Genomic DNA, 27232 nt, shown 5'->3' with positions numbered 1-27232 from the left:
GAGGTGTGTGTGATGTTTGATTATGAAGATTTTTCATTTGAGACCTGTTTCTTTCTCTCCTACTGCGACATCATACTCGAGCTCATGTTGCGATGTGTATTTAATACGCTAATTCCATACAATTCACGTTCACTACCAGGGGTGATATGAATATGCGTCATAGCGTATTTGTGATTTGATTATTGTAATGACTAGGTGAGCCTTGTCCTGCATTGCAGCCACTCTGATTATTTGATCTGGACTCTCAGATCGAGCTCATGAGACTGACTCACTTTTCTCATGCAACTGCGGTTTTTATCGCGGTATGTCTTGATTGGCATTTTATGTTGCTTTGCGCATCTGGTCTCTACGTGTGCATGTGTGGAAGCGTTGTATGAATGTCAGATCTCTGTTTTTTTTTTTTTGTTTTTTTTTTTGGTACCTTATGGCTGTAATCTTCAGTTTTTCTGTTATGGTTGTTTAATTGATTACCTTGTCTCAGCTCTTGGCTGGTATAGCCGTTTTATTTTTATATTTCGGGATCATATTCTGTCTTACATATCATCTTTGACTATGTTTTCACTTCTGTAGCTATGGCAACGTCCCCTCTTTCTTCCTCGCTATAACCTCTTTGTATTCTGTGATTATTCTTTTAAGCTGAAGTGCTTCTATGTCATTTTAAATTCTGAGAGAGGCTACTCTTTAGAGATTGTTGATGTCTTGGGGATTGAACTTTGGCCTTATTTTGTTCTGGAGCAGTTGCAATTACTTTTCGGGTTTAAATGCCGATATATATATATATATTATTATTCTTTGACTGAGGTTTCACTTTCATGAAATAAATGTTTTGTGACAAATTCAGAGTACCATTGGTTGGTATTGTCTGAATCTATTGATATTATCCTTCCCTACGTACCTATTTAAAAAAAATGAGATAAGTGAGAAGTTGATGAGACTATTCCTGAGGAAGTAAAAGACTCCTATGCATTTTAAAAGAAAGTAGCCTCCAAGAATATGTATGTGAGTAACATTTTTCCTTATGTATCCTTTTCTTTGTTATGTGCCATATCATGTCTGCTTCAGCCAATTTTATGATAATAAACTCTGATCTATTTTAACCTATTTCTGTCTTGGGTTCTTGCCTTTTATGCTTTATTCATTTGTATAAGAGGCCTGGGTTCAGTTCCTGCCTGTCTTTCGCCAGTTTCGACCAGTCCACGATTAATGTCCTCGTTAGCAAAGGGTTATGGGTGGACTACACACCAAGCACAACAGTTCTTGAGAAGGCAAAGGCAAATGGCACCCGGTAATGACGACGTAGTGTTTTATCCTCCTAGTAAATTAATCATAAAATGTGATGAAAAGTACGGAAAATGTCGAAAATTAGTGAAAAATGGAATGCTGTGTGATTCATGTGATCGATGGTGGCATTATAAGTGCAGAAATTGCCCTAGAGACATAAAAACTAATGAAAATGTTGACTAGATTTGTGAGCAGTATGTTCAGAAGGTTGTAGTTGGCGGCGGCGTTGACGATGAAGCACCGAAAATAAACGATGAGCAATATAAAAGTGCATTAGAAATTATAAACATTCTACAAAAGGACAATGAGGCTCTTAAAGTAGAAAATCAAGAATTAAAAGAAAGTCTGCAATCGCTAGAATACGGGACTGACCATTCTTCGAGTGACATACCGGTAACAGTAACAAATTCGAGCACGTGGTGTCAAGTAGTTCATGGATGGCCGGCTAAGAAAAAATCTACAACTGAATTTCTGGATATAAAGATCAGAAATAGGTTTTCTGTCCTAAATAATTTAATTCTGGAAGAAAGTGATCGCGCGCGTGAAATCAAATCATCGCAAACCGCTGCCATTGCCGTGCCGAGGTTAAAAATTAGGCCTAGATTTCAGAATCAAGACCCAGCTAGGCCTAAATCAGCAAAGGTAGCTGTGTTTGGTGATAGCTAAGGAAGGGGAATTGCAGGAGTGATAAACGACAAGAACATAGCAGCAACCGGAGAAAAATATCCAGGAACTTCTATCAGCGATGTCCTGGAAAATGTAGAAGCAACTAGGAACTTCGGGAGTGGCAATGCAGTGCTTATCTTTGGTGGGATGAATGATGTAGCTCACAGCGACGCTAATAATGTAAGGTCACTAGGGAAGTTGACTCACACTAACATCTTTGTAGTGAACGTGCCCCACAGGCATGATTTGAGTAGAGACTCCTGTGTGAACATTGAAGTGGACAAGGTCAATACAGATATTGTTAAAATTTGTAAACATTTTCGGAATACTCAGGTCATTAAATGCAGCAGTTTCAAGACACTGTTATACAAAATATGGCCTCCATCTAAACAATTCAGGTAAACGAAAGACTGCTAATATTGTTCACGATTTTATTAATCATAAGATATGTACTTTGAAAACTTCAACTCCCTTAGGTTATAATAACCAGGAAAACTAGTAGAAAGAGCCAGCTGTTCTTCAAGCTGGCTCAGTCAACTAGAAAATGTTATGAATTTTAAGAGGCCATGTAAACTAAAACCAGCATCTGTGACCGAATCAAATCGATATTGGAAATCTGAAACAAATTAACTGGGGCTTTGTATTTGAATTTCAAATGGGTGAAAATGATATTGAAACTGAATTTGGAAACTTTTTAGATAAATTGGTTGAATTGTGGCATTTATGTTCACCACTGGTAAAAATTAGTCATAATGGTAAACTTAAAAGCAAGAAGTTGAACTGGTATACTGATGAATTGATTCAGTATAGAGAAAGAATGCTTTTGCTGAATAAAATTTATAAAAACTCTAGTCAAGGAGAAACCGAGCAGAATGGCGTGTATAAAGCTTATCTTAATTGTAAAAAGTTATATAAAAGAAAACTTATCCATGCCAAAAGTTTAGCTTGTGAAAAATATATTGAGAATGCACCCAACAAATGCAAGGTGGCATGGGATGTTATAGTACAAGAAAACATCCCTACTCGAACTCAAGACACATTTCTCGATCCGGAAGAACTGAATAATTATTTCGTAAACTCTGTAAAAGAATTTGGAGATCAAATTAAGGCAACAGGTACAGCTGCGAGTGACTTTCTTCACAATCAACCCCCCCCTGACGAAACACTTTCCACTGGGTCGAAACCTCATCTGATGAAGTAATTAAAGTTAGCTTAAAATTATCAAACTTTAAGAGTATGGATTGTTATTGGTTATCTAATTACATCATCAAAAGAATAATACATTTGATTTCTGAACCTCTAGCTTTTATTTTTAATAAGCGTGTAGAGTTTGGAGTTTTTCCTGATCTACTTAAAATTTCTGCAGTTATACCAGTATTTAAAAGTGGGGACAAAGAATTTCTTCAGAACTATCGTGCAGTCTCAATTGCTCCAATAATTTCTAAAATATTTTAATCACTTTTGTACAATCAACTTAGCAACTATTTTGAAACTTACAATCTCCTATCCGACTGTCAGTTTAGGTTTCAACAAGGTAAATTTACTACTACTGCTGTTCTTGAAATTGTTAATCAGATATTAACAGCTTTTGAAAACAAGCAGACAATCTCTTTGGTGTTATGTGATCTAAGTAAAGCTTTTGATTGTATTAATCATGAAATTTTACTTGCAAAGCTTGAGATGTATGGCATCGAGTATCCCTCACCGAACATAATTAAGTCATACTTAAATAATAGATATCAGTTTTTCTCAATTAAAAATAGGTATTCCACTTTGAAGAAAGTTACAACTGGTGTGTCACAGGGCTCTGTCCTCAGTCCATTTTCATTCATTCTGGCAGTCAATGATTTACCGCAAGATGTCAAATGTCATGCTCTTATATCGTATGCGGACGATACAACGTTAATTACAAAACACCAGAGCATCTCAGGTTTGAATCAGATGTCACAGGAAGCTCTTGCAACTGCAATGCATTGGTTTTCATCCAATAGGCTGTTGTGCAATCAGGATAACACTCAATTTCTCACACTAGGATTATCCAAAGATATTGAAAGTCAGTCAGTCAGTCAGTCAAACTTTTGGGATTTCATACTGATGCCAAATTGAGCTGGGAAAAACACACTGATCGTGTTTGTAAAAAAATATCACAAGTGGCCTATCTGATATGGAAATTGAGGGATTTAGTTAGCAGTGACTACCTAAGGATAGCATATTTTGGTCTCTTCCATTTCACTTATGGACTGTTATTATGGGGGCATTCTTCTTATGTATATAATATTCTTCTAATACAGAAAAAGGTTGTCCAAACAATGTGTAGGGCTGGTGCAATTGACCATTGTTGACCTCTCTTCATTAAGCTTAAAATACTGACAGTTATAAATTTGTATATTTATATATCTTTGACATATGTTTCCAATTTTAATAAACCCTGATACACAAGGTACAATATCAATTTACAAAAGAAAAATGTATGATTGGTTAATAGAAAATCCATTTTATAATACCTAGAAATGCATAATGTTAGTATTAAGTTTTAATAAAAGGTGTATGTTCATTTAGTACTAAATTATTATCAGTTGACGAAGCCTATTTCATTGTATATAGTCAATGGCAAATAAAGATTCTTGATTCTTGAACAATATAGAGGCAACCATTGGTGATCAACTCAGATAGATTGGGCATGCCCAGCGTATGTGGGACGGCAGACTTCGACAAATCCTGTATAATGAACTTAGTACAGGTACGAGACTTAGTGATGCCCCTCTAAGTGCTATGAATCAACTCAAGAAGACCTTGAGCAGCACAAATATTTATCCAAATACTTGACGTGCCACTGCAGAAGATTGTACTCAATGGTACAACCTTTCAGCTGCTGTTGCACAATCTGAACTAAGAGAAACTTCAGAAACAAACTACGCCAGAGCCAGCCACATTCGCCACAGTCCATAAAGTGCAATCAATGCCACAGCATGTTTCATGGTCTGCTAAGCCATGCAGATAATGAAAGAACTGCAAGAGACTGCTGCTGCTGCTGCTGATGATATACAAGGCGGTCTGTAAGTCACCATATATTCATAAAAGAGGAAGAAGTGATATTTAATACAAAACAAAGGAAGCAAACTCCTGTGATACGAGAAAAATAGTACTACAAAGAATCAAGTGTCATTTATGCATGCAATCTTAAGGAGCTTTTCTGTTGAAGACATCTTGGTTACAAATATCTGGCTCCATCACAGACCATACACTGGGCAGACAATGCGAGAAAGATACGAGGTTCCAAAAGAGATTTCAGAAGTCACTTCAACAAAATTAAATTATTTAAATTCTTGAGAAATATCAGTAACTATAATGTGAAATGTCCATTCCACTTATTTTCTTTACGTCTCACCGACACAGCTAGGTCTTATGGCAACGATGGTACAGGAATGGCCTGGGAGTGGAAAGGAAGTGACCATGGCCTTAATTAAGGTACAGCCCCAGCATTCGCCTGGTATGAAAAGGAAACCACGGAAAACCATCTTCAGGGCTGCCAACAGTGGGGTTCGAACCCACCATCTCCCAGATGCAATATTCCACTTGTCTAACGGTTTTGGATGAGAGAGTAATATTAATTTCCATGCCGACATTGTACAATATCCAGTGCTGAATGGACCTTTCTTATTGCCCTTCAAAAATAAAACTACTTCCAATGGAAACCAGAAGCCCACAGAGTTATGATGATTATCATGATATATGCTGTAGAATTTTCAAAATCAAAGCCAAAATCTGAAGTGTGTTGCTATATGGATATGAAAACTGGACAACTGCAGTGGCCAAAAATCTTTAGAAGCATTTGAGATGCACAGAAAAATAATGAAAACTGTTTGGCAGCAACACGTTGACAACGTATTTGAGAAAATTAAAAGAAAAATTATCACTTGTGTTAAAGACTAAATATTTTTGTCCAGCTGTAGGTTCAGATTTTTAAAATTCTGACTGTAAATGATTTCTTGGCTGATCTGAAATTTTTTCTAGAATTATGTCCTCCCTCACCATCACGGAGCCTCCTTGTTCCATAGCTCCCTCTTCCCACGTGTTCACCCTATCACACATTCTAATTAATGTTCCAATCGTTCTACATATAGCTTGACTTATAACTTGTTTATAGAGGAAGATCAAGGTGATAATGGTTAGACTCAGTTTCCAGTCATTTAAAGTTAAGAAGTGTGGAACTAATTTTTTTTAACGTCGCACCGGCAGGTCTTATGACAATGATGGGATAGGAAAGGTCTAGGAGCGGGAAGGAAGCCGCTGTGGCCTTAATTAAGGTACAGCAATGCATTTGCCTGGTGTGAAAATGGGAAACCACGGTAAACCATATTCAGGGCTGCCGACAATGAGGTTCGAACCTACTATCTCACGAATGCAACTTCACAGCTGCACGCCCTTAACTGCACAGCGAACTCGCCCAGTGTGTGGAACTAAACAAGCCCACATTGCTAGTTACTAATAGCAGATTGTGGAGGCAGACAGAACACTGAAAGGCATAAGAGCCCATAATGAAGATGTATACGTACCCCACAAAATTACCAGGAGTGGTTATTTTTCTGTTCACAATGGCCTTCATCACCTTGCCCATAACTTCATACGTTGGCCCAGTTAATTCTTTGCTCAACTTGCCCTCATACTTCTCCTTCAGCTCTTCCCTGCAAAACAAAAATTAGACGATAGTTATTCTTCATAACTCAGTTAAAGTAAAATTGAAGAGAGCTCTACAGACATTCCTGAACAGTCAATTCTAAAATTAGAACAGTACAACTTATTTGCAACAGAACCAGATAAGTATATTCAACTGCACAAAAATTTGACCACTGCAGAAGATAAATTTCTTTTGAGATCCTCCTGTTTGAAATAGGACGAACATACTGTGCAGCTTGTAGGATTCCATCCGCTAGCCACAGCTTACGAACATCCTAGCGTTTCGAGAATGTGTAAATATTTATATGCTGGTCAATTTTGTGTGGCTGAATGTACATAAAAAAGTAAATATTTTTTCAAAATGAAACAGGTAAAAATACCAAATATTTTGCAAAACAGACAAAGTCAAAATTTAAGTTTCCAGAAGGAAATCATACTTCAATTTATCAATTGTAAATCTTAATATACCGGGCGGTACACTTCTATGACGCAAGTTCAAATCTTGCGCCAATTGAAACTTCTCTACAGGAGAAGCTCTGAACGTTAAAAACTGAACTAACTCTACTGGTTATCAGAAGATGTCACTGTGTGTTTTTGATTTGCTTTTGTTTTTCATTGATCAAGAAGTGCGGACATTCTCTAACAGATGTCTCGACCAAAAACTATGATAATGCGCTCTGGTGTGAAGGAATGAACCTTCTTGGAGAAATTTTGTATTCATAAGTTTTCTCTTTACTTTCTCTTTACTAAATTTTGTTCCGTGGTTTGTGGGTTGGCAATATTAACCCTTTCGTTCCGCCTGTTTTGAATTTAACCAATCAGTAATTTCTGTAATTAATTTTCCTCCAATCATAGCTTTCTTCTTCAAATTTCCATGTGTAATTCAGTGTCTACCAATAAAAATTGAGGGGGTGTGTCTACTCATTCTTGAAAGGTCTCGAATTTTCCACGAGGGTATAAAAACTGCTGACTTTTTTGTCTCCGGGCCACTCGTATAACATCTTACTCAGTGTGTGAATATGTAGCAGAGGGCGGGAAGCGCCTCATTCTTCAGACAGCAGTTCTTCAACAAGGTAATGGCCTTTTAACATCTTTATTTCTTGCTAGCTCAGCAATCTAACTCTCGGGGAGGGTTCGAAACCTTTAATATGTAACCCATCTCTTTAAAATGTAAATTCCGTTTCAATCTATGTAAAAACTACAAATCTCTTTTACTGTAAAGCGGGGATAGAGAGTGCTTTACCCTCTCGAGCTCCCCTTCATTTTGAAATCGAGGTGACTACGTTTTCATAACCGTTTCTTCTCTTCCTTAATGTAATAAAGTTTTCTCATATGAGTCACCTCCCTAGCTTGGGATTAGCCCCTGTGTATCGACCTAGAGCCACTTAGGTTTTAAAATGTAGATTTAGGAGTGCAAATTCAAGGCCTCCATCCTTTTGTTTTGGGCCATTTATATTAACCTAGTTTTTGCACACTAAGGCCCAGTAGACTGGGTACGAGATACCCCTGTTTCTTTATTGTGCCTTGCTGGCAGGTTGTGTAAAAGTCTGTTATAGCCTTTATAGGCTTGAAAGATCGAGAGCGGGTCAGCTCTTTATGGTGTTGTGGTAAAGGTGCCTCTGGGAGGCTTGAGGTTAAATGTTGGGAGCAAGTGCTCCATGCAATTAGGGGTTTTCTGCCCTTTGGTAATTTGTTGTTGTGAGCTGTGAGCTCAGAAATTATACTTGGGGCTCGAAGCCCAAATCTTATAACGAACTGTAATTTGTAATTTCTTAATTTGTTGATCTGCTACTTGGAACCTGTTATACTCTTGTTATTTGTTGATTTTGAAAAGAAAATATAACCTTTATTAAAGTTTTAAATTAACTTTAATTTTGTAGTTGAGACCTATTCCAGCCCGCACCTTCTTTCACCTCCGCCTACCACAGACATCTCCGTAACACTTAAAATCATCCTTTTCAGTTGTGAAATTACCAGCGTTTTGCCCCAGTGTAACAGATGGCTCATCAGCCACCAGCATCTTGGACACCGATGAGACAAGTTATTTATACAAGTGGAGATACATACCTCTCTTAGTGCACCATCGTTGCATTGTCCTACATAGGAGGGGTGTAGTGGTGTCTCAACAGCGTGCTAGCAACCAGCATCTTAAAAAAGGTGTAGCAAGCCATCTGACAAGCCCATTGCTACACTCGGAGCAAAACGTTGGTAACTGCAACAAGAGCTTGAATAAGTTTTAGTAAGTTTCAATCCCGTATGGACGTAAACTATGCAAATACAAAAAATGCAATAGTCCACCTTTTCAATATAATGCACAAAGGCAGATCAAATATAAATGGGATATGAATGTACTGCTGTTGTTAGTAATAATTCTGAGCCAGGGCTTTGCCAGGATGTTTGTTGGAGGTGTCTGGAGAAAGGGTTTACACACGCAACAACGGTGGAGAGCTGGGCTGCTTCAGTACGCTATGAGTGAGCAAGAAGTCCACACGTCTATTGCGCAATACATCATTATCAAATTTCTCACAAAAGAAGGCACCAAACCTTCCAAAATTTCTAAACGGCTCCGCACACAGTTTGGGGAAGAAACACTTTTGCAGATTCAAGTGTTTGAGTGCGCTAAAAAATTTGTGGCAGGAAGAGAAGTTGTGGAAAATGAACCTCATGAAAGGAGACTGCAGACAACATTGTTGCCATTCGTGACATTATTGGTGAAGATTGGCGAATAATTTTGTAGATCGTTTTAGCTCTAGGAATAAGTTACGGAAGTGTTCAAACCATCATCCGAGATGAACTCCATTTCAGAAAATTGTCTGTCAGGTGAGTTTCTCGTCTCCTAAACCTGGAACATAAAACTTTACGCCAGGAAATTTGTCAGAGACTCCTGCGTCCCTACGAGGAGGAAGGAGAGGATTTCTTGCATTGTATTGTGACTAGTGATAAAACTTGGGTGCATCATTACACCCCAGAGTCAAAGCAATCGTGGAGTGGCAGTGAAGAGATGAAGCAGGTCCGGTCAAGGCCAAAACATGTCCATCTGCTGGAAAGGAGCTTGCAACCGTTTTCTGGGACTCCGTGGGCATTTAGCTGGTGGATTTTCTTCATGAACAAAGGACAATTAATGCAGCCTGTTACTGTCACCTTTTGGATGAAACAAAAGCAGCGTTATCACAAGCGACGCCAGCAACCAATCTGAAACGTCATTCTTTTCCATGACAATGCAAGACCACATACTGCCACTTTAATGCGGGAAAACTGGAGGAAATTTACTGGACAGCTCTGAAACACCCTCCGTACAGTTCAGATTTATCGCCCTCCAACTACCATTTGTTTGGACCATTCAAACACGACCTAGGAAGACAGTGGTTCGATGATGCAAGTGTAGAAGAGTTTGTGCACAACTGGCTCTGCACATGTCCCTCTTCTTTCTATCAGGATGGCATCAAAACTTACAAATCAAATGAAGAAAATGTTTATCATAGGCAGGACATTATGTAGAAAAGGTGTTTCTATATGTGTAATATATTTTAAAAAATAATTTCTGTTTACATTTGATCCACCCTAGTTTATTTAGGATGAAACATGTACTACTAGTTTATATCCTGTGATTTATTTCACTGAATATACATTGTATTGAAAAGGTGGAGTATTGCATTTTTTGTATTTGTGTAAGAGCTTGAATGTTCTTAGATATGATGTTCCTTGGCTATATGCCATGTGAAAGACAGAAATTACTGGGATAGGAACTTGAGTCTAAAATGAAACCGGCCTGGAATATAAAAAATGACACCAATGCCTAACCCAGAAAGACAGAATTTTTTCTCTCTATTATGTTTTTTTTTTTTTTTTTTTTTTTTTTTTTACAAGTTGCTTTACATCGCACCGACACAGGTAGGTCTAATGGTGATGATAGGATAGGAAAGGACTGGGAGTGGGAAGAAAGTGGCCATGGCCATAATTAAGGTACAGCCCCACCATTTGCTTGGTGTGAAAATGGGAAACCACAAAAAAAAAACCATCTTCAGGGCTGCCGACAGTGGAGTTCCAACCCACTATCTCCCGAATACTGAATACTGCCCGCACTTAAGCGACTGTAGCTATCGAGTTCAGTCTCACTGGGATAATGGCAGCATGCAATGTGCGGAGTATTTGGCAGAGTGTTGGTGTGGTGTGCGATTTCCAACAGCTTTTGTCAACAGCCAGGCAGAAGATCTAACTTCACGTGTGCACAAACTGATAGTCAGTTCTTCATTATGTAGGAATATGGAGTATTTAGGAGGGGCGGGGGGAGCCCATTATGTCGTTCCTGACAAATTTTTTTTTTTTGGCTGTGTGTTTTACGTCACATCAACACAGATAGGTCTTAATGGTGATGATGGGACAGAAAAGGCCTAAGAATGGGAAGGAAGCGGCCGTGGCCTTAATTAAGGTACAGCCCCAGCATTTGCCTGGTGTGAAAATGGGAAACCATGGAAAACCATTTTCAGGGCTGCCGACAGTGGGGTTCGAACCCACTATCTCCCGGAAGCGAGCTCACAGCTGCGCGCTCCTAACCGCACGGCCAACTGTTCCTGACAATTAGAATACATGTTGTTCTTCAAAATGTGTATTTCAACCCCTCTATGGCCTACTTCAGTTTCTGTACAACTTTTTAAATCACCCTGTATAGGAAGATTACAACATTAGGTCAGTGAGGGAAGAAGTAGCAACAAGAAGAAGATACAAGGACAAATATGAAAACACAAAAGGACCTGCAGAAGCTGTTGCTTTGGTGGACAATTGGTTGCAGCATGATTACTTTGCAGAAGTGTTAAGAACTACACCTCTCAAGATTTCCAGCATAAGGGACAGGGAAACCGGAGGCTAGGAGGCTATTCAAGAAGACCACAAACAGGCTCAAGAAAAACATCAACAACAGATAATATCATCTTACGGTGTTTCACAAGGAAGCATCGCTGCGGGACAGCACAATGCTGTTCGCTGATGAGTTGCGATTTGGCCTGCAATGACCAAACAATAGAGAAAAGGTCTGAAGATGGCCTGGGGAAGGGTATTCCCCATGTATATTTCAGCCCAGATGCTTTTTCAGGGTGGTTCTCTGATAGCGTGGGCAGAAATATGTGTGACTGCAAAGAGTATTTTTGGTCTTCGTGAAGCATGGGAGCCTTTCAGTACATCAGAATATGGAGGAAATCCTTCCACAGCATGCTGTTGCTATTACTCCATTTAACGCTGATGGTTTCAGACTAGTGCAGGACAATGCATGCCCACATGTTACGAGATGTATGCAATAGTTCTTGGATGAAGCAGAGATTCACGTTATGGTTCGACCTGCTCAAAACCCTGATTTTAATCCTACTGTGCATCTATGGGACCAGCTGGGGAGAACGGTCCATCAGCACTATCCAGACACCCAACAGGACCTACACGAAACTCTCCTGGAAGAATGGGAGATGTTTTCTCAAGAGGGCATAGCAGCATTAATAAGAAGCAAACGTGATGGGTTGCATACCATGATTGGTGCAAGAGTAAGTAATATACACTTCTGAGGATGAGAAAAGAAGACTGTAAAGTGTAGAAAATGAAAATAAAGGTGAATTCATCAGCCTTTTCACAATTTGTTTCAAGTGTAAATCGTACAAGTTACTTCCGTATCTATGGCTTAAGAATGAAAAACATTATATTGCTCTTCAGTACAGAATAACATGAAATTTGTTACCTATGACATCTATGGCTTAATTCAATCAAACTGTTAACAAAAAAAAAAGTAATTATTTTTCATTGTCAGACACCTAAAGGAGTCTGTACCACAACTATTTAATCATAAAATAGTACATTAGTGTCATAAAAGTAACTGGAATTTAAAATAAGTTAGAGTGTTTTTAAGAAAGAGTTGTATTTTTCATACTGGTGAGTGTATTTTTAAGAGAAAATGAGAATGTCACAAATGTGTTACAAAATATGGAAGATGATATGGGAAGAGAGAATAACCTAAAAATTAACAAAAGTAAAAATCCTCTGTGTATAAGACAGCCATATCCATGAACAAACAAACTGCATGGGAAAAGCCTCTGAAGGGGAGAATAAGATGGGAAGCAAAATAACAAAACTGAAGGAGCACAAAGGGGACTGTAAGCAGGATCCAACAGGAAAAAGTACTCTTCCAGAAATACCTTACTCACCTCACAAGATATTGGCCTTGCGAATAAGAAAAAATTAATTGGAAACTTCCATGTGGAACACCATTCTGTACGGTTGTGAATCCTGGACAGCAGGAGCAACAGAGAATGTGATTTGAGGTGTTAAAGATGTATGCTGACTGACAGCTGGCTAAACAGGACTACACATGATGAGATCCTTCAAAGGATTAGAAAAACCTCTTGGGGAAGCATGGAACTGATAGGGAACATGGACTGTCAAAAATATTGTGGAAGGAATGGTGTAGGGAAAGAACTACATAGGAAGGACACAACAGTTATATTTGACAGATTATTATCAATGATGCCAGATGTAAAGCCTACTTGGTTATGAAGACAAAAGCCTACAATAAAGAAGCATAGAGAATCACTGCGAACCAATCTAAGGATTAATAATAATTCTGTGTGGCTACTACTATAAAGCATCCGGGGTTAAGAAAAGGCTTTATGTCTTATGGGATTTTACTTCTATTGGTGTTACCTAATTTAGTTCTAAATGTATATAAGAATTATAATGAATTCCTATCAAAACGTATTATTTTTCCTATGAAACAAGCATTGGTTGCGCATACGATTCCGAAGAAGACATAAAATCATTTTGATATCTTGGAGTTTATCCTTACTACACGGTACAACCAGCCATGCTTGTCACATTGCGTGCCACAGTTCAGCATGTAGTGTGGAAGTGTGTACAGTACTTAAAAGGTATGGTCAAATGTTCTACCTTTACAATACTGAAAGTTTTTTATTTAATTATTTAAATAACATATAAAAAAATAACAGAACATGTTTCATCTATCTTGTGGACATCATCAGCCGAAAAGTTTTAAGATTAAGTACAAAGGACAAAGACAAAAACACATTAAAATAATTCGGACTGCCAAATGAGTCAGTTAAAATGGTGAAGAATGTGCTGGAATGTTCTGAGCATAACACTTGAATACTGTTAAAAGTGAAATTAAAATATTGTACACATGAGATGGTTGAATAAAATTAGTATTAGAGTCCTTAACTTGATGATGCTGTGTTGACATACAGTGTGCCGATGTGTCGGTAAAAACTTTATAATATGGAGCACAAAGTTTAGTTCCAGTAAAATGAAGACGATTGATAAACATATGTTAAACATGAGTGAGGATTCCAGTAAAATGATATTGAGTTCGTCTTATTGGCGTGATAATGTTGACAATTCTTGACAAAAAAGTAGGCGGAATATCTGATTGTGATTTCATAAGTGGAATGTGCAGCGGAGTGCCCTAGAATGAGAATGACGGCTATTATTATTAACGTAGGCAAGTTTTTATAGCATCTTGTAATACAAAAGAAGAATTAATGAAAATAAAATGCGGCACATCTGATTACTTACGTTCTCGCCTACCCAAGAATGGCTAGCTCAGCGTGTATGGATATTTGTGGCTGACTGGAGGCTGTGTGTGATGGAAGCTGGTATGAGGGGAGAGTAGGGGAAAGCTGGAACCAATAGGCGTGGAGGCTTGTTAAAATAGGAACTGTTGAGTAATGCCTTGAAGATTATGTTCACAGTTTCTGAAATTTCATTCAAATTGTAAGTAGGATTGTATATTTGGTCTATATTAATAAAGATGTTTTCTAAAATGTTGAGTAAATTGCCCTTGTTATGAAAATAAAGAATTTTTAACTCCTGCTCTATGGAGGTGAAGGAATGATTGGACTCTTGTCATACGAGTGCTCATGGCAGAGTATTTTTTGCGCTTGGCGGTGTTGACATGTTCTTTATATCTAATTAAAAAGCTTCTTCCGGTTTGCCCAATGTAGCTCGTAGAACATTGGTTGCAATTTAACTTATATACATGTGATTTGTTGTATTTATTCACAATGTTATTAAATTTGTGCTGGTTATAAAAGAAATTAGTATTGTTGTTGACTATTTTAAAGGCAATATTGACATTATGTTTCTTAAGAATATTGGTGATTTCATAAATCTTTTTATTGGTGTAAGTGAATGTGGCATAGTTATGTTTTCTTTTTTGTTTCTCTGAGAAGAGTTGAACTAGATTTGTTAATAATTTTGCTGACTATCCTATCAACGAAATGCCTGCCAAAACCGTTTTTTCTCGCTATTAAATAGATGGTCTTGAGTTCTTTTTTATGATTCGCGTCAAATAAAGGGGCGTGAATAGCTCTATGAATTAAGCTATAAAAGGGAGCTCTTTTTTGAGAGTCCGGATGCATCGAATCTTGACGAATGGTATTTACGGTTTGGGTGGGCTTTCTAAAGATAGTATAAGAAAATTTGTTGGAGCTGTTGTTAATAGTGATATCTAAAAAGTTTAAAGAATTATTGATTTCAACTTCGGATGTAAACTTGATCCATGGATCGACCACATTTAACTGTTCAACCCTTTACAGAACACCTTTTAGTGATATTAACTGAATTCTTACAGAACTTTATAATTATAGATGTTTACTGTCACACTTTCCCCTCGCCCCCACACCGCATTTCGAGAAGAAGGCTAATTTATCTCCTCACAAAGTATTAACTATACGCTAACTTTTATTTGAAATCCACTTGATACTGATGATATCGTTTCTCTTTATATTGTTCTAAGAATTTAATTCTTTTCTCGCTACCCACTACGACCAATAACTTATCAACTTGACACACCGCTTCAACCCTCTCCTCCATTAATCTCACTTCTTCTGTAACACCAGTAACTTAAATATCAGTCATTTCAACGCTACCATAGCAACTATTTAACACTATTACAATTAAAAATAAATGAAATTACACACTATGTTTTCTCTCCAACTCATCTTTACGTTAACCATTTTCAACATTAATAAAGAGGTAAGTGTTTTTACACACTTCGATTTCTCTTTGAACTCTCCTTCCATTCAAATTCATTCTTTAACATGTAATTCTCCTATTGTTACAGACTTCAAACCTAATTTCCCTTTCGACTATATACAAGAGACTACAATCGCTCCCTCCAGCTAATATTTAACACAGCTGCTTACCATCAGGCACTCTCCTTCACTCGTGCTTTTAGAAGACTACAGTCTTCTCTCTTCGCACGAGAGTTACAACAGCCTAACCATTTTTATATTATTATAAACCCCACTTGTTCTAAGCAGCAGAAACGTCTCTTTACTATTTTTAAAATTGTGTTTAAACTCCACTCGGAGTTATTAACTACATTCTTCATCATTATCCTGACGCTTGAACTGTTCAAAACCCGATAATTTTATCTAACACCCTCAACCATCACAAGGCCCCGCCTTACTTGTTCCAACGTAACAATTTTATTATAAACTTCACTTGAAGTGAGCAACGGTAATGTCTCTTTACTAGCTTTAATATGTTTTAATACTCCATTTGGAATTGTCAACTACATTTTTTTCTTTTATCATTATTCTAACGCCCTCAACCTCCACAGGACGCCACTTTAAAAGGTTTAACGTAACGTAACAATTTACATTCTTATAAAATTACCAGTATACAATTTGTTACCAATTTTTAAACAAGGACATTCAAGAAAGTGTATAAATTTACGACTATTTTTTTGTGTGACTTTATTAAGGCTTCATTTTTAGAATATTATAACTATTGTTAACATTTGCTCACCATTTGAAGCACATTTCCAACATCATCCTCACATTCATATGTAATTTTAATACAATCAGGTACCTGATTAATTACCTTTCAGATTGAGATTACGGTTGAAGATGCCCTTAATTAAAGGGCGAAACATGTCCCTATAATTTGTATTCAAGATTTAGTTTCTTAATATCTCTATTTATGTATTGAATAGGTGGAATAAATAAATTTTAGTATTTATTTGACTTCAATACAGACTTTATAATGAAATTCATTTTATGCAGTGTGTACAGTAGTCAACACGTGTAATAACTTGGCTTAACAACTGTGAATTATTAATGGCGAGGTGAGCGCGGTATGTTTCCTGTATGTTGCGTGCGTCACACTCATTACAGTGGTCGCTTATGTGAGGAAGATAATCGGCAGATTGAAGTGATCGTCTTTCTGGGGTGGATAGTGTTTTGTTATAAATATATTGTGTTTCATTGTTCGTGTATTGCATTGCTTTTGGTTATGTGTATTGTGTATATTGTTTTTGTCTGTTTAGTATTTTATATAATCAATCAGCGAGTAATATTTTTAAGTTATGACTGAACATGTGAAAAGGAGACGTGGAGAAGTTCTCAGGAGAAAGGAACGGCAAATGGTACTTAATACATTTTCATATTTGAAAACAAAGCATCCAGGACAAAGTGTAAGCTGGGTAGTAGATGAAGCCGCAAAGGCTTTAGGAATTTCGAAGTCTTCCATCATCAAAATAAGAAAGGAAACCAGTGAAGGGCCACTCCCGAGTTCCAGCAAGAAGTGGGAAAGGAAAAACTTAATTTGCAGTAATTCCAGACTCAATAAATATGATGATTTTGTTAGAAATGGAATATGGCGCATTGTTCATGAATTCTATTTTAGAAATGAACCGCCAACTCTGAACACAATCCTCACTTTCATAAACAGTAAGCCCGAACTCCCCGATTTTAAGAAATCTACGTTGATTGTTATTCTCAGGGAAATGAACTTTGCGTATGAGAGAAGAGGAAATAGAGTAATGTCAGTAGAAAGGGAAGGTATTGTGTCTTTGCGTCATAAGTACCTCCAACAAATTATAAAGTACAGAGAAGGACGCTGGAACATTGTTTATACAGACAAAAGTTGGGCTAACACTGGAATAACTGTTACTAAAGAGTGGAAGGGTAAAATAATTATATTGCCAAGACAAGCTTTTCTTGCAGGGCTTTCAATCGGATTATAAACTCCTACCACTCGCGGGTCGCGATTTGCTATCGTTCATGCAGGTAACGAAAATGGGTTTGTGGCTAACGCTGAACGTATCTTTTTGTGTAAGAAAAATATTGCTCATGCACACGAGATGGCCGGAGTGTGTTACGAAACATACCCTTTAGAAAAGCCTTTGCCAAACTTGCTTCCAAATTCCGTTATTGTTATTGACAATGTTTCTTATTACAGCAGAAAGAAGGAGCCTATACCAACAAGAAGCTGGAAGAAATTGGCTATGCAAGAATGGATGAGGGAACATTATATTCAATATGAAGATGAAATGTTGAAAAAAAAGACTTAATGGACATTATTGCTTTGGAAAATGGAAAATATAATTATAAGTTAGGTGAATTTGCTTTAGAAAGAGGACACACAATACTTCGACTGCCCCCTTACCACGGTGAATTAAACCCCATTGAATTCAGGCTCAGGTGGAACGTTATGTGAGTTTACTTCAAAGTGAAAGAAATTCAAAGATTAATAAGGAAGGTTTAGTGTGTCACACCTGATAACTGGAGGAATTATGTGAATCACGTTAAGAAAACTGAAGATGATTGTGGAAACCTGATGAAATTCAGGACGTCAAACCCGTCATCGTCCACTTCAGTAACTCTTTTCAGACGAAGATTCCTCAAGCAGTATGTAAATGGAAGAGATGAACATTCCACCTCTGCCTTGAAATCTGTGCATTGCTGATAACGTAAGTACAGTAGATAGATTTAGTTAAAAATTATATTTTCATTTTACTGTATTTGTCTATCTATGCTTGAGTGTTTTTGTGTTCTCATACGAATAGGTCATTCGGCATTCTGTATTGTATGTTGCGTAAAATTATTTAAGTTATCGTATTTTGTGATAAACATCTTGTATCTGTTGTCAGTTATGAGTAAATGTATCTGAAGTGAGCTGTAGGATATATTACCGAGATACAGATATCTCGCTGTCATCAATCCTTAACGGAGCTTCCTGTGTTCTAACCACACAGTATTTGCCTTAATAGTGAAATGTTTCTAGGGGCTCATAAGCTCAGCACTCCAATCCCTTAAAGCAACAATGATTATGAAACTTTCTCAGAAATAAGAAACAAGAGAATCATTTGGGGTTCTGGACATGCATATTATTATTTAGTTCGCATCCCTACAGGTTCAAACTCTTACTCTATTTTGAATGATAACGTCAGTGGAAACGTTATGTCAAAACTAAATTTCATAACTGTAATTTCATTAACAACTGGAGAAAATTGGGCACTTATATTATTATTATTATTATTATTATCATTATTATTATTATTAGATCTACTACACAGTCTTGCAACAGCTGTAACAAGCAATGTATAATTTTATCTATAAAAGAAACTATTTCAAAATATTTTATGTTGGGTCCACCTTGTCAACACAATTTTAATGATTGAAAATTATTTGTTCTATCATTAAAAGTGTATTGACAAGGTGGACCCAACAAACTATTTTAAATAGTTTCTTTAATAGATTCAGACAAGTCAATACAGGATCAAATAAAATACCTATTATGATTAAGTTTATCAATAGCATAACTTTATCTCATCACTGTATTTCACCGAGCCGCAGCGAGTGAACAAATATAGAAACAATGGAACGCTGGATGCTCTATAACCTAGTGCAGCCCTTATAAGGCAGACAGACCCTCTGATGAGGGTGGGCGATATCTGCCATGCATGGGAAACTGTGCGTTATTGTAGTGGAGGAGAGAGTTGTGTGTGCTGCAGGGATGCAACCATTTAAGTTAAAATCTCCCACCTGGCAAGGAATCGAACCAAGGGCCCTTTGAACAGAAAGCGAATACACCGACCATTTAGGTAAGGAGGCGGACTTCTAAGGACTGAAACTACTGATGATGTTAACACTGGAAAGAAAGACTTCCATCCTATTTGATGACTAGCCTAGTATGTTGCTGTCCAGCTATAAAAAATACATGAAAATAATGCTTAAGTTGCTTAAAAATGAGATCTTTTCAGTTTTTTCCATCAATCTGAACTTTATTCCTAAAAAGTGGAATTTTGTAAACCTGATAAATATGATATCTTAGAATAGGAGGAAAATGATAGAGGTCGGTAGTAGTAGAGAGACGCCGGTAATCCACTTTGGGGTGGGGGTGGGCAGGGGCGTGGTCTGTGTTCTGATTTGTGGGGCAGGGTGTATGGAGGGGCATGGTCAGTGCTCCGATTGGTGGGAAGATGTGGTTTTGGAGCGTTCACATGTGGGGGGGTGGGGTTCTGATTGGATAGAGCATGTGTGGGGGTGGGGAGGTGTGACAGAGCACGGGTGTGCTGGCAGGTGTGTGGGGTGGCGTGAACTACACGTGGTGCTTTCCTTCGCAGGTTCGCTTATGGTGGGTGACCTACTTTGAGCTCTAGAGTGTGTGCACGTGCACTCTCCTGCTGTGCATCAACCTACTTGAGTGCACGTGCACTCTCCTGCTGCGATGAGTTTTGTATGTATGTACATACTGTGTATATACAGTCAGCATTAGTTTGAGTGTGTTCTCTTGACCTGCAACCTTTCTCGGGTGCATCACTAACATAATACACATTTAATTTATTGCTGCTCTTGCTGTTTTGTATCGACAAGTGTTTTGATTCACACCAGATATAATGGTAAGTTTTCTTCTGCGTGTTTCTTTGTAAAACATTGTGATAGGTTACTACTTAATTGAATGAAGAGGATAACATTAGGATTTTTTTTTTGTTTCCGAGTGTGATTTAACTGTTTCGCTTTCTCGCTAAGTAAAGGACTTGTTGAACAAACTTGCTGCTTTGTCCAAATCAAGAGGAAGCGATTATAAACCACTAGATGGCGGTAAATGAAATTTACAAAGTACTCTCGTACAGAGCCTTAAGAACTCTGTATACGGGAGGCAAATTGTAGCAGACATTGTAGAAAAATCTGGTGATGAAGAGGTGGTGTCAGTATTATTACCAACAAAATATCAAAAACTAACAAATGAGGATGTAGAGGAATTGAATCAAAATGCTTAAAGCAAGGTAAATTTATGTAACCAAATAGAATTAGCAAAACAGAAGGGTTGAAAAGTATGTTTTAATTTTTTATCATTGTTTATGTATGTGTAGGGAAGGGCAGCCAGTGAGGAGGAGGAGGACGCTGCCGAATCCCCCCCTATTTTTATCTACCATAGTTTTAGCTTTGTTTATGTGTGTGTGCCTAAAATATGAAATGTAAACATGTAAGAGAGAGAGAGAAGGAATCAAACAGTTATAGTTTCTTCATACCTTGAGGGTTGTAAAGAAGACTGCTGGTTAAACAATATTACACCTTTAACGTTCACTTTATACACATCAGATTCTTCGAAAGAATATCAACACCATAGCAAATATCTTTATGAGTGTGTGTTACGTGTGATATTACAAACTGCAGAGTTGAATAAGGATGATCATTTTTTTTTATCATTTCTGATTATAACTACAAAACCATAAAGTTTGAATAGAATGTGGTAGTGTTTACTGAAATGTACAGTAATATCAACAGCATTTGTTATGCAGTCTTCAGAACGGGTGTGATTTGGAACTAATTCATTGTTCTAGCGGTGTTATACATTCCCCGCATTGGTGGATTCGAAACCAGTTATTGAGCCACAATGCAGATGTACATACTATGTACAGTAACTTTTTACTGTTTTTAGTAAAAAGTAGATAAATTATGTTCACAATGATGGAACCAAAACATTTCAGGTTATCAGAAGAACTTTTCTTTGGATAATGTAACAAACAATAATGTTTGAAGAATTTTTAAATGACACACACACACACACACACACACACACACACACACACACACACACACACACACACACACACACACACACACACAGTGTTTGTTAGAACAATGTGTTTTGGGAAGAAGGTTCAATGTGTCTGTAGAAGTTATTCCATCAACTTATCACCTTTCAGTTTATGAACTCACGTTAACTGAAAATACAAATTAATTGAATACATATTGGGTAAATCTAGTTGACAGTCTACAGAATTGTATCCAAAAGAATTGTTTGACCAAAGTAACTGTAAGGGAAGAAAAATGTTGTATGGCTTGGGCATTACTAGAAACTAATTACAAGACATGTATGTTCACAGAATCACTTAGAAATATTTGTGAGTTGAAGGATCCTAAATTGTTTTTAGAAAGGTGTTACACATGGTTTGAAAAGAATGTGCATAAAGCGTTAGAAAGTAGTGCATTTAAAGTGAACACATCATTGATATCTGAACACATATTGCCTAGTTCAGATCAAATAACTAAACTTCACACCAACACAAAAAAATCATATTACTATTGCAACTAGAGAGGTATGAAAAAATGTGCAAACTGAGTCACTATCCAGAAAGAGATTCTGGATGGGCTCTTAAGTCACTGTTGGAACTGCGAATAAACAAATTCTTACGTAGGGGTTTATGCAGGTCACCATTTGAAATTACGTAAATCAATATAATAAGAAAGCTATTAATAATATATAATGCAATGATGATGATTGTTTTCCATGGTCAACTGTAATTCTTCTTACATAGGTCAAACTGGTCGCAACTTCAAAATTAGGTACTTTGAACACGTTAATGAAATAAAGCACAACAGATTTTCAGCAGTGGGACAACACATACATGACACAAAACATGCTTTCACTACAATAAACCAGGATATTGAAATTCTCAGCACTCTAAATAAAGGCCCTCTCCTAGACATCACCGAAAACTGTTTTATACACCTTGACCAGTTTTTCAATCCAAATCTTAATCTGAATGATATTTCTGAGAAACCCAATGCCCTTTTCGATTTTCTCATCTCCTTTTTAAATAACCTGAAGTCAACAAATAAGGAATCAATCTTTCACAATTTACACAATACCCTCTCATGCCACTTCCCCCTTCCGCAACACCCCCCTTGATCCTCCTTAGTTCTCTCCCCTCTTCCCCCCCAAGGGGCTCTGAACTTCGGAGCGTGGGTTGGCGATTGCGGGGCCCTTAGCTGAGTCCTGGCATTGCTTCCACTTACTTGTGCCAGGCTCCTCACTTTCATCTATCCTGTCCGACCTCCCTTGGTCAACTCTTGTTCCTTTCCGACCCCGACGCTTTTAGGTTTCCGAGGGCTAGGGAGTCTTTCATTTTCACGCCCTTCGTGGCCCTTGTCTTCCTTTGGCTGATATCTTCATTTTTCAAAGTATCGGATCCCTTCCATTTTTCTTTCCTTCCCACCCTCCATCCCCCAGGGGCTCTGAACTTTGGAGCGTGGGTTGGCAACCACGGGGGCCCTTAGCTGAGTCCTGGCATTGCTTCCACTTACTTGTGCCAGGCTCCTCACTTTCATCTAACCTGTCCGACCTCCCTTGGTCAACTCTTGTTCTTTTCCAACCCCAATGCTATTAGGTTTGTGAGGGCTAGGGAGTCTCATTTTCATGCCCTTCGTGACCCTTGTCTTCCTTTAACCGATATCTTCATTTTCGAAGTGTCGGTTCTCTTCCTCTTTTTTCCTCGAATTAGTGTTATATAAAGGATTGTTGCCCAATTGTATTTCCTCTAATAACAATAACCACCACCACCACCACCACCACCACCACCACCACCACCGTCTAATAAACGTTCCCCCTTTCTCTATCATTTCTTTATCAATTACTACGGCAAGTTGTTTCGAGTTGAACCTCGTATTTCTTTCATTATTTCTTCCTATATTTTAATATATTTTCATTTGGCTTTATTCTTTTTTAACGTTTTAAATTATTTTAAAACCTATATATCCACTTTGAATTTGACGAAATTAAATCCTACACGGTTTTCCTAAGACTTCATTCACGTCACCTTTTACTCTTCAGCCGGAGAAACAAATGCCTACAAGACCTGCCTAGCAACGACTTTACATAAGTGCATACTTGACCTGCTTATGAACTTCAACTATATTTGTTTTCGGCGCAAGATAGTGATGTTCTGTTTACTCTCTTGACTGTGATTATTGTGTTTTGAACATTAACTGAATTGCTACGATATCATACAATGTTAATTTTTTGCCTGTGTTCAATGTATTAGTTGTTTTAAGATCTTCGCTAATTGGCTGATGATGACACTTGAAATGTGTTGAAACCGGTCCCAAAAAACAGGTTGTAACTACTTTTTAGTTCAACTTACTACGGAGTATTGAAAGGTGGATCCTTCCCTATAATATTGTACATCTTCTTAACGCATACTGAGCATCAATCATCATATCCACAATATATCAATGTTTTAAAGTTAGAAGGAATTTCCTTTCCTATAGAAATACAAAATTTGTCTAAATTTGAAAACCAAAACTATATATCATTGACAGTGTACGGAGTAATGAATAAAAATGGAGAGTGAATGTATGCAGGAAAATATAACAATCAACCGTTTACACTTGTACCAATTTACATTACAAAGAAATTAGATTCTACAAGGAAACATGTAAACCTATTGCTATTCCAAACGGAACAAGATAATGTTGTATACCATTTTTCGTGGATTAAATATCAGTCTCGGTTGGTGTCTTCAACAGTAAACGAACATGATCATAAGATCTATGTGTGGGATACTCTGATACACAACCCAAACAAGATATCCACAAGGTCAATTGCAGTCAATTTGATCCTGTAAAGTTAGAAATGCCAAAAGAGCATGAAAAAAAAAAGTTTATTCATTATAAACATAAAGAAATAGTTCCTTTTAATATTTATGCTGACATAGAATGAGTTTTGAACCCAACTGATACAGCTATGCCAAACAATGAAACTTCATATACAGCTCGCTTAAATTATCACAGAGCGCACAGTATCACATACTATTTGCATTGTTCTTGCAATGAAACATATAGTAGATTTAATTTATATTGCAGATGATTGTTGTGAGTGGTTTGTTAGAGAATTATCTAGTATTGTTCAAGATACAGCACTTCGTTATGCTCAGGTCGTTCTGATAGAGGAACTTAGTAGATCAGGAAGCAGAATATTTAGAAGCAACTATGTCATATTTGCGAGTAAGAGTTTGTTGCAACAGATGTTAAAGATCATGACTACTTAACTGGGAAATTTTGTGGTGCTAGTCACCAGAGTTGTAATCTACAGTACACCTTAATGAATTACATACCATTTTTCTTTTCTTTTCATAATTTGAGTGGATACGATGGTCATTTTATTATCAAACAATTGTGTGAGAAGATTGTAGAGGTAGAGGAGAACGATGCTAATGCAAGTAAGGTATTTAATCCAGAAAAGGTAACATTGATACCAGTACCTACTAATACACAACATTATAAGTCATTTACTAAAGTTGTTCCTATCGTTGACACTCTTCGTAAACCTTTCAAGTTGTTTCTTGATTCATTCAACTTTTTAGGCAGTTTGTTAGAGAAATGTGCTTTGTACATGAACAATGATGCTAAACACATTACACAGAAAAAATTTCCAGATGCTGTTCATTTTGAAATGATGTGTCAAAAAACATGTTTTTCCTTACGAATATGTAAAGAAAATAAATGTATTAGATGAAAGAAAAGATATGTTTGAAAGCTTGCTTACGGGTACTTCTATTTTTGCGATAGAATACGAATGAGCACAACGCGTATGGAAACTTACTTTGTTGTCTATTCTGATTTGTATTTGAAAACTGATGTGCTATTTTTGGCAGATATTTTTGAAAACTTTTGAAAGGTGTGCAGAGCAACTTATGGGTTGGATCCTGCTCATTATTTTACTGCTCCTGGTTCAAGTCTGGAGTTCGCTTCTAAAGTCCACATAGAACTCATCACTGATGTGGATATGATGCGATTTGTAGAAAGAGGTATTTGAGGAGGAGTAAATATTTTGCTCATAGGTATGTTGAAGCTAATAATAAATACATGAGCAATTACAACCCAGAAATCTCCAACTCTTATTTACTGTACTTGGATGTAAATAACCTATATGGGTGGGCTATGATGCAATATCTCCCTGTAGGCAACTTTTCTCAAGTAGAAAATGTGGATGGATTAGATGTGCAAAATACAGATGATGAATCCGAAACAGGTTATATTCTGGAACTGGATTCATTGAATCCTAGAGAAATACATGATTGGCATAACTATTTTCCACTCTGTCCTGTAATGAGAAAGTCTGGTATGCAAAAAGCTCTTCCTAAACATATGACAACATTACATAATAAACATTGGTATGTGTTGCATTATCGAAATCTAAAACAATGTTTAAAGTATGGTTTGAAATGTTTAAAAATACAGTTGAACCTGACTTACACGTATATCAAGGGGAAGAGAATAAACTGCTTGTAACTCAGAATTACTTAGAAATCAGACTTATGCAATACATCACATATTTACCAAAAAACCGATGGAATAGACCTACATGTGTAAATCCTTGCAAATAATAAATACATTAAGACAGAAAATATTATTTTGAACTTGGCCCAGCCTTAAAGAAATCGGATAGTTCGGCTTGTTTCACTTTTCTTGCATTAAGAGTATAAACCTCCTTTAAAAAACTTAGTCATGAATTCAAAGCATTTTCACTACAATTTTTCGCACTGATGTAATGCCTACACACTTCGATTACACTTAACACTTCACTCAGTTCAGGTGTCAAGATTCAAGTCATTATCTCCATCTCCAATGTCACTATCGCTTGTAGCTGGTCCATCACCGCCGCGTTGTTGGCATACATCAGCAATAATCTCTTCATCCGGTAGTTCTCCACATACAGCCAGATTGTCATCGAAATGCACAAAAGTATTACATAAAATCAGCTTCATGGTCCGTATCGCACTTCAATAGATTCACAATTAAGTATTTAATTTATTTTCCACCTAGTCGATACAATGATTGCTTAAGGCAATTTTTAATGGTCAAAAGTGGTACATGTTTCGTATATTATCAACATCTTCAGCCACATAACACTGTTTAGATGAAAAATATATAAAATTGACAAAGTAATGCTTTAGAGGAAGTGTCCTTAAAATTAACATAAGATTGACAAGATTAAAACAAACAAATAACTCAAGAGAAAATATATAAATTATTTCTACAATAGAAAGCAGTCGTCAAGGAAACACTTGTACAATATTCCATAGAGAAATTGTCCTAATAAATATTCTTTTCTTAATAATTCATGAAAAAAGATCAATTTATAAATTAAAAATTATACAATTTATAAGTAATTATCGAAACGAAGAAATCCTGATATCACAGTGCGGCTCTTATTATTAATGTAGATGAAAATATAACTAATTCCTAGTTGTCAAATCTTATTAAGCCTGCTTTCCTTTGGAACAGTAACTCCTGTCATTCTTTCACAGTTTTGCGCCGGGTGTAATATTGATGATGCGATCTTCCTTGCTCTTGCACCTGAGGAGGTGGAGGAGCGGGGGATATAGGTGTGTCAAGAACTTCCTTGCTGTCACCTATAGCTTCAACTGAGGAGGAACAAGTTGTAGGGCTATCTGTAGGTGGAGAAATTCCAATTCTTTTTTCGTGATCCTTCTCGAGCATTTTCAAATATACTAGAATTTGATCAAATGCTCGAGAAGGAT

At 37.0% G+C, this 27232-nt stretch overlaps 1 protein-coding gene across 2 annotated transcripts in view; it reads right to left on the bottom strand.

Moving 5' to 3' along the window:
* Nucleotides 1-27232, bottom strand: part of LOC136867499 (FACT complex subunit Ssrp1) — a 214415-nt gene that overhangs the window by 98154 nt on the left and 89029 nt on the right. For both annotated transcript variants that reach the window (XM_067144709.2, XM_067144710.2), the window contains exon 8: nt 6504-6632. In XM_067144709.2, the coding sequence (XP_067000810.1) occupies nt 6504-6632 (129 nt within the window). The remainder of the gene's footprint in view (nt 1-6503; nt 6633-27232) is intronic.

Source organism: Anabrus simplex, chromosome 3, assembly GCF_040414725.1.
Source record: "Anabrus simplex isolate iqAnaSimp1 chromosome 3, ASM4041472v1, whole genome shotgun sequence".
NCBI lineage: Eukaryota > Metazoa > Arthropoda > Insecta > Orthoptera > Tettigoniidae > Anabrus > Anabrus simplex.
The sequence above is the reverse complement of the archived record's forward strand: the minus strand, read 5'-3'. Positions and strand labels throughout refer to the sequence as shown.